An 8,452-nucleotide genomic window follows, 5' to 3' on the forward strand; every position below is an offset into this window, starting at 1 on the left:
GCATGGCTATCAAACAGCAAAACACTGCTTTTATCTAAAGCTTCCAAATATATAAAACAGCAGAATAAGCAGGGATAGCTCAGTAGGTAAAGTGGTCGCCCCATGATCGGAAGGTCGGCGGTTCGAATCCACTTAACGGCTACCCTGAGGTACCCCTGAGCAAGGTACCGTCCCTACACACTGCTCCCCGGGCGCCTGCTTAGTGGGCTGCCCACTGCTTCACTGAGTGAATGGGTCAAATGCAGAGAAAAACAAGTAATTTCCCCATGGGGATCAATAAAGTATCCATTATTATTATTATTATTATTAATTGCATTCACAGGCATTCAGTCATTTTCTCTTGTAGTTGCACGTATGAGATGGAGCTAGTGCAGCAAAATGCATGGAAAAGTGACAAAAATGTATCAACCCTAAATGTGATGATTCGAGAAACAGCATCAGAATAAATTAATTGCAGACTTGACAGACAAAGAACACCATTTTTTTTCTACAGAATGACAAAATAGTCCTAAATCAAAGTTTAACATGTACATGTCTCTCTTACACACACATTTTAATTGAAGGCCTCACACATGAATAAGTTTTGCTTTTTACCTTGGCACTGGAATCCTTGTTTTCCAAACCCCCTGTGAAAAGAAAGAAGGACGGATTGAACAGTTGCTCGTGCTCACACTCTTTCAAACACGTGTGCACAGTAAATCCATTCATTCACCTGCACGCACACGTACTGTACACGCATTCATTCAATCCAGGGACCCACGTGTCTCATGTTTTCCATGACTATTAAGGAAGAGCATTGCACAGTTCTTGGGATTTCATGTTTTCCTGAAAGCATTCATTGCCTATTAAGAAGTATTTCTCTGTCTATGGTGTGGATAAGCTTGAGTGACCTTGAGGAGCCCTGACCTCAACCCAATCCAGCACCTTTCAAACAAACTGAAAGGCCAACTGCAACTGAACTGAGGCTCTTGTGGCTGAATTGGAGTGAATCACAGTCCTCTAGAATCACGCCGGTGTAATGGTTAGGTGTGCAGATCCTTTGTGCCCATACTGAGTTTGTTCTTCTGCTGACATGTTCTGTGGTTAATCACAATGTCATTACAGAAATCCTCATCAATCAAAGCCCTCACAGGGAAGCTTTGACCTCATAAAGAAAAGCAACAAGCTGTTTGCCTTAATAATTATGGTTATGTGGAGCTTGTGCTTTGCACTAAGGAGTGGCGCTTGGTTGAACATAGGTCATTGTGTAAAGCTGTCAGTGCTAGCTTTACACAGAAAAAAAGGTCTTGGAAGACACACCCACTAACAAGAGAGGAGCAGTTTAACTCTGCAAAGCTGTCTGCAAGTTTCCTCCTCTTACATTTAAGATACGGCATAAAATGTGAAAACGAACGCTTTTTAGGACAGTAACATAATGCAATTAAAGACCTGCTGCACAGACTGGAACCGCCTAGTGTATATAGATGGAATCAGACAATTTACAGCATTTGGAAACTTGTGTTTCGTCATGTTATCCAAATGCATTTCTCCTCATGAGCCACAAATTAAGAAAACACATATGCAACAGAGAGATAATAATCTGTGCCTCTACACCAGTGTGTTTCAGCAAAACAGGACATGCATAAATCAGTCTACGTAGAGTAGATGAAGTGCTTTTCCATACTGGCTCACTCTGGCAATTAATTGCAGATCTCAGAACCAGCGTTTGAGCTGCTTCAAGTTAAAAAAAAATCCCTAGCAGCTTAAAATTGAAAATTCGAACAGGCCAACTACAGTGGGTGCCAGGAAGGGGGAACCTGTTACTCATCAGAGCACTTCAAACAGGTCCAGTCTTGGCTGGTACAGCAGCAATGGGAAGCTTTTGGCACAGTTTTCATTGAAGTTGTTTCTGCCTTGCAGGAATGTGCTGCAGCTTTGACGTTGTCCTCACAGAGGTTTACTGGGACCAAAAAGACGCTTTAACTACGTTTCTTATTAAGAACTCTACCAGTTGGAAGGTTAACAGATTAATACAGAAAATGCAACATTAGTAGACAACACAAACATGAAAATGCGAGAGGTCTGACAATAATACAACAGACTGGGATCCTTGGAGAAGCTTGGAGCTGCTAGGAAGGGTTATGACGACGTTAGTGCTCCTGCGCTGACTCTCCACTAGTAGGAAAGTCTTTAGGAGGTGCATGGATCGCAGGATTATGAAGGGAAAAGTTAGCCTGTAGTTGTGTTACATCATCGAGCAGAGTGTAGGCTCTCGACTGAAGTTATCCAATATGCAACAGGCTGCAGTCAGGCAGGGGGTGGAGGTGGGTAACGGAAGAGCTTACCAGATGAAGTCCGTGCAGTGGCTGCAGAAAGTCGGCTGCTTGAAGAACCTGGCTATGAATTTATGGTTCTTGACCTCGTGGACGTTCTTTTGCCTCAGGGCACCTTTCCGAGCAAACCTATTTGCGACGTCCGCGGAGGACGACTCGTTCAAACTTACATCAGCCATGTCCCCCTAAAAACGAAAAGATACAATGCAACAGCTTTGCGTTGTTGTCTCGGGGTGGTTTTCAGTCCGTTCAGACGCGCAGCCCTCAATGTCGCGGCGGAAGAGTGCGGAGCGGCGGTCTTCACCGGAGACACTGTACTTACAGTCAGTGAGGGCTTTCCCCGCCTGTCGACACCACTGGGTTGCTCCACTGACAGAGGTGCACGCGGACAGGCTAGCTACATTGAGAAGGACTGCTTCCTTTCTGTCCCTTCAAAATAAAAGCCCTTTCGCTCCCTCTCTCTTTCTCTCTCTCTCTTAATTAGAGTGCGTGTGTAAGAGGTTGTTTGCTATATCCTAACACATACCTTAAAAACCAAAATAAAAACTACTACCTGCAGCATGCAGAAAATCCAATCTAACATAACTGCTCATGCAACCTTTTCAGAGTTAGATCTCAGGAGTGGACTACCGAGTCTTTGATTTGCATTCAGCGGTGTATTTGCATTTCCTAGTGGGGAAACATTTCATCTGCATCATATCATATTTAAATCGAACATTTCAGTTCGTTTGAATGGTTAAATGAACAGATAAACTGACAAAAAAAGGGGGGTAAAATCACAAAAAGTGTTTTTGTTCACCTGAGCAACAGAAAGCAGTCAGTCGATAATACTGTGAAGCCTTTTTTTTAATGAATTATTTAGTCTCCGCCCGCAGCTGTGCAGACCGCGTGCGGAGCTTTTATTGAAAAGGGCCTAAGTATTTTTGTTCTTTCCTTTAAAAATAAGTCGGTTCATAATTACTGCATACTGGCAATAAGTATGATATTTAAAACATCAATCGGTATTGTGCGAGTAATGCAGAAATTTACTATTGTAAATATTTGCCTGATTGTTGTTTTTGTAAGTTTCTGTGTAGTTGTGATATTTATTTTCATTACTGTTTTTATGGGTATCATATTAGTACTAGTAGTAATAGTACTTGATTTAAAAAATAATAATAATAATACGATAATAACTATGACTGAAGACAGAAAAATCAAGCAACAAACCCAGGCTTAATGAAGATGATAATGTTTTCTTTGGGCTGAAAATGTAGTGTAGTGTGTTGCCATTGTTCAGTGGGGGTAAACTATTAAAAATCACCTCTCTTTATAATGCAATATAATTCATCTGGGTCAGGATCCTTTTCAGGGTCCTTAGTATCTCCGTGTCTGCACGTCCTTTAATCTTAGTCGCAGAAAGCGGTCCACGGTGCCCCTTTTTTTCAAACAATACACGAAAGCAACACACACAACCTTTCAAATGATGAAAAAGAGCCAGTGAAACCACTCTGCATATCCACTCTGTTAAACGCAGATCAACGTGGATTACATTCATTAACCACTTCTATCTTTATTTTTTTTAGCTCCCTATGAAAGACTTCAGCATTTAAATTATAAGCATGAATTTAAAAAAGAAGGTTGGTTGGTTAGTTAGGCACTAAATTAAGAGCTCAACAATTCAGCCATTGACTCGTTTTCTTCGATTAACGTTTTTATTTTGAAGATGAACTTCCTGGTTTCTTTGCGGACTTTGACGCGGCTCCGCTCTTCTTCCTCCTTTCCTCTCGGGCTGATGTCACCCAACAGGTTCTGCTGTGGGTGGGAGGAGGCCCCTGATCCCACAGCAGGAATTTAGGATGGGGCGTCATCGCGTGGAGAAAATAGCGCAATACATATTCTCGCATGGTGTGTAGAAAAAGTAGGAAAATCGAGAGTTTTGCTCACGGTGACTCGCTTGTAGACAGATCCATTCTTTCAGGCACTGATAATCTGCATACTCATCCTTGTCGTCAAGTCAGAAGAAATTAGATGATTATTTTGCCTGTCTTCAGAAGTATTGTCTGTGCCCTCTTTAGAGACAGCATAAAATAACCACGATTGGGGATTTTGATCAACACATGTAAAAAGTCTGTTAGGGTTGGCACGCCATACTGCACGCAGTCAGATTTCACAGGTCGTGTGGAAAAGTACTGAGGACAAAGAGATAATGACACTGATCACACCACACAGCTTACATTTGAATCCGTTATTTTCATGTTGCTTTGAATCAAATTGCAGCACAATTTGTGCAGAACGTGTTGATATTATCATTTGTGGGATTTACTGAGCACCAGGAGACCGATTTCTCACTTGGTTAATAAAGCACAGTTTCTCATTTAAGCTCTCTAATAATGTGCTTAAGATTTCACTCAAATTCTGTGATTGGAGTTATAAATATGTCTCTCACTGGACTCTCCATTTTGCAGATTTTACTAATGCTATTTGCTTCAGCTCGGCTATTTGTTCCCATATGAAGCATTTGGTCACAGCTGCATGGATTGTTTTGAATTGCTTGCTATTTGTCAGACTTCTCTGAGTTTACCAATTCCTTTATGGTCCATTGACCTGCGGTACAGCACTGCTATCTCTATTCTTCTTCTTCTAAATTTAATTAGGTTGGCAGATCTAATGTTCTTCCCATAGCCACGCTATCAGTAATAAAAGCATATTGTCTGTGCTTTTGTCACATGAGTCTCATTTGTCTGAAGTATTCAGGTTGAAAAGTTTTGAAATAAAAATAGCTCCAAAGGCATTTAAGAGTGTGAACAGTATAGTAGTAAGTGTATGGTTAAGTGTTTCAAGAATATTAAGGGATCCCTGTAAAAACTGAGACCTCCTGAGTAATTTGATTTACGATAAATCAGCGGAGCCTATCTGAATACTTTGATTCGTCCATGAAGGACACATGACATTGCTGGCAATCAACAAATCCTCTGACCCACTTAGGTTTTGCATAATTTCACTGATTATGGTCCTGCAGGTCACAAAGTTTCCTCTTTTTTTTTTTTTTTTAGAAGTAATCTCCTTTTGTATGCTGATATAATCCACAATTTTCTAAATTCATTGAGCTAAAGGACAACTTTTAGTCAACTCAAACTAGAACACGTGCAGTTAAATGTGCTTGTGTTGTTGGCATTATCATGGTAACTATTTGCTCTCTGCTTTATTGGAGCAAAAATGCATTCCTAATAAGATTGTTTACGTTTATTCATTGACAATTCTTTGCACAGCAAAGTTTTTATGTTAAGTTCTTGTGAGTTCATGTAATTCTTTGTGTCTGCTGATTGCTCTTGTAACAAATCAAAGTTATCAATTAACTCTAGGTAAATATACAACAGTTTCGACCTTTGTGCTCAATCAATAGGGGTTTACTCTAGCATCTGATTGGACAGAGCTATCACGCTCCTGTTACTCAGGAGCCCTCCTGATCCTCATCCTTACACATCTGCAGGAACACTGAGAGTCTTCAAACCCAGGAAGATGTCTCCAGCTTTGGCTTTGTTGCTCCTCAGCCAAGTAGCTTTATACACAACTGTAACATCAGTGAAAGGTAAAGTGAAGGAGGATAACTGCTCCATTTATACCATTTGTATTTTAGCATTAAACAGATTTGTTATGAGTTATGTGCTGCGAGATATCTCGTTTGACTTTCTGTCAATGATCGTGCTGTTCATGATTTAATTTGTGCATTTCATGCATGTGTGTTTATTGTGTGACGTTTTTACAGTTGAAAGCCTCATTATCTGAATAATAGATCCCAGAGTTTTAGTGCAGTGTTATATTTAAAAAAAATACAAAGTTTAATGTTTAGTTGCAAAACGTGACCATTTCTATGCCTGATCTTTAACCAGTATGTAGCAGACCTCCGACCACTGATGGGATTGATTCTTCAACACTAAAACGTGTGTATGAGGTTGGAGAAGAGGTGACTCTCACGTGTGAACAGGGGTACTTGCCTTCAAGGACACCATCAGCCAGGATAACCTGCACTGCCACAGGAGAATGGACACAGGCAAACCTGGCATGTTCTCGTGAGTAAAAATCGTGGTTTTAGGCCGTGGGACCTCCTGAATATGTCTTAGACACAATCAGCAATAGCTGCTTTAATATCCTGCAGCTTATAATATTCTGTAACCACAGAATATTCACTGCTGTCCATATTGTGACATATTTTTCTAGCTAAGATGTGCCAGATCCCAAGACCTCTGCAACCGTTTGCAAAGGGGAGGACAGAAGTACCATTCAAGAGCGTGCTTAACTTCACATGTGATGATGGGTAAGAGCGACGGCAAGAATGAAACCCCAAAACACAGTTGTGTTTGCAGTTAATATATCTGAGAACTTTTCGTCATCAGGTATGTCTTAATAGGAAGCAATGAAACCAGATGTTTACATGATAACACCTGGAGCCATCCACCACCTCTCTGCAAAGGTAATCCAGGAAAATGTACAGAGCGAAAATCAAACCATTAATGTTTAATGGACAGCAAAGAGAACAACCAATGCACATCGTACACTAAATTAAGCTGAGAGAAAACGAATTCAACTTTTGTCAATGTGACTCTAATCGGGCCTCTTTTTCTCCTTAAAGCTGTGAACTGTCCTCTGCCCAAGCCACCAAGCGATGGTAGGATTGTTCACGATAAGCCATTGACTGGAACCACAACTAAGTATGGCCAAGCTTGGACATATGAGTGTAATCCACCTAAAGCACCAAGCTATGAGAGAGGATTCTGCATGGCTAATGGAGGCGTAACTGAACCGCCGGTGTGTCGAGGTATGCAGACGTCTACTTTTGTTTTGGATCTTCACAAAAAACTGGAAAATTTTGTTGCTCTAAATGTTGTTTCCATTTTTTTTATTTAAAATGTTTTTGGTTTTTTTATGAAATTGCTGGTAACTGTTTAATTCCTATTCAAAACCTTATTCTAGACGTGAGCTGCCCAATTCCAACAAACATACCGAACGGCATCATCACCTTTGCTGTGATGAGACAACATGGCTACAAGGAGAAGGTTAGGTATGCCTGCAGTGAGCACTATGTTCTGGAAGGTCGGGATGAAATACAGTGTCAAAACACAGGAAACTGGTCATCAAAGCCGGTCTGCAGGGGTGAGTCATAGGAAAACAAGATCTTCCCTCAGGCTGAAATTCTAGCCTCATCTTAAACTATTCCAAAACATTTCTGATAGGTTCAGATTGTTTGTGTTCATGAGTGTCCGCTCTCTCACCCTAACGAGAAATAAGTTGGTGTCTCAGCATGTAGCACTCTCTTTATAAGCCACAGACTGGATTTGTAACGTCCAGTGAAAATGCTTCAGCTGCTCTGTTTGTTCACCCAGCTCCCTGCACAGTTGGCATCAAAAGAGGCCGTATTTTCTATAACAGCAAGAAGATCTGGATTGGAGACTTGAAACCAAACAGAGTCCTCCATGGAGAACATGTCGCCTTCTATTGTCTGAACAAAACTGACAAATGTGGCTACCCTGTGGCCACCACTTGTAATGATGGAAACCTGCCCATCCCAGGATGCTTCGAGGGTGAGTTCCTGTTAACTCGCTAAATGTCTTTCAAGCAGTTGTAGCTTTGGTGGTGTTCAGGTCCCTAAGAGTAAAAAAAAAACCCCAAAAAAGAAAATCAAAGAGCAGTTTCACTTTCTTTCTTCTTCCTTTGTGACATGTAGGTTGTTCAAAACTTGTTTATTTTATGTTAACTGGGCTCGTGATGAACATGTTCGGCCTCGCATGCTTTCACTTTAAACAACCCATTACATTTTTTTGTAAAACCCCCCAAACAATTAAATAATACTCCTGTCACATGGTTTCCAGATGTTTTTAGAAAGCCCATGCAGTCAAATGAAGATGTTCAAAGATTGCAGTAATATATTTGTTTCTGTCTTGTTCCCCCCCCACACACACTTTTTTTTTTAGAACCAGGCAGGATGGGTTACAACTTGAGGCCAAAAACGCTTCCATCAGAAATCACGATGTGTGCTTCTCCCCCAACTTCAAGTCCAGGAAACGTTACAATCACACGTTGATGGAAGCCGCTATCTTTAAATGGCATTGTCTGTTTTCTTGTATTCAACTGATAATAAAATATCATTGGTCAGTCATGAA

General features: G+C 40.9%; 2 protein-coding genes across 2 annotated transcripts in view; one reads left to right on the top strand and one right to left on the bottom strand.

Annotated features, from left to right (window-relative positions):
• prkcaa (protein kinase C, alpha, a) overlaps positions 1–2,699 on the bottom strand; it is a 155,095-nt gene extending 152,396 nt beyond the window's left edge. Inside the window, exons 1-2 of the mRNA XM_080880165.1 lie at positions 2,325–2,699; positions 595–626 (exon numbers count right to left, since the gene is read on the bottom strand). Of these exons, the coding sequence (XP_080736291.1) occupies positions 595–626; positions 2,325–2,491 (199 nt within the window). The 5' untranslated portion in view covers positions 2,492–2,699. The remainder of the gene's footprint in view (positions 1–594; positions 627–2,324) is intronic.
• A 3,025-nt stretch (positions 2,700–5,724) lies between these two features.
• On the top strand, positions 5,725–8,452 carry LOC308395530 (beta-2-glycoprotein 1-like). Its single transcript, XM_080880413.1, has 8 exons — positions 5,725–5,883; positions 6,185–6,364; positions 6,513–6,609; positions 6,689–6,765; positions 6,925–7,110; positions 7,266–7,445; positions 7,676–7,873; positions 8,264–8,452. Exons 1-8 carry the CDS (start codon positions 5,814–5,816, stop codon positions 8,371–8,373), a joined length of 1,098 nt encoding a protein of 365 aa, XP_080736539.1. The 5' UTR covers positions 5,725–5,813; the 3' UTR covers positions 8,374–8,452.

The sequence above is a fragment of the Rhamphochromis sp. 'chilingali' genome (genome assembly GCF_963969265.1).
Source record: "Rhamphochromis sp. 'chilingali' genome assembly, chromosome: 4".
NCBI lineage: Eukaryota > Metazoa > Chordata > Actinopteri > Cichliformes > Cichlidae > Rhamphochromis > Rhamphochromis sp. 'chilingali'.

What these genes read in the sequence shown, in the direction of transcription:
- LOC308395530 (XM_080880413.1), top strand. Translation starts at nt 5,814, where the DNA reads ATGTCTCCAGCTTTGGCTTTGTTGCTCCTCAGCCAAGTAGCTTTATAC. An exon ending in AACTGTAACATCAGTGAAAG is followed by an intron (nt 5,884 to 6,184) that starts GTAAAGTGAAGG and finishes ATCTTTAACCAG; the next exon opens with TATGTAGCAGACCTCCGACC. An exon ending in CATCCCAGGATGCTTCGAGG is followed by an intron (nt 7,874 to 8,263) that starts GTGAGTTCCTGT and finishes TTTTTTTTTTAG; the next exon opens with AACCAGGCAGGATGGGTTAC.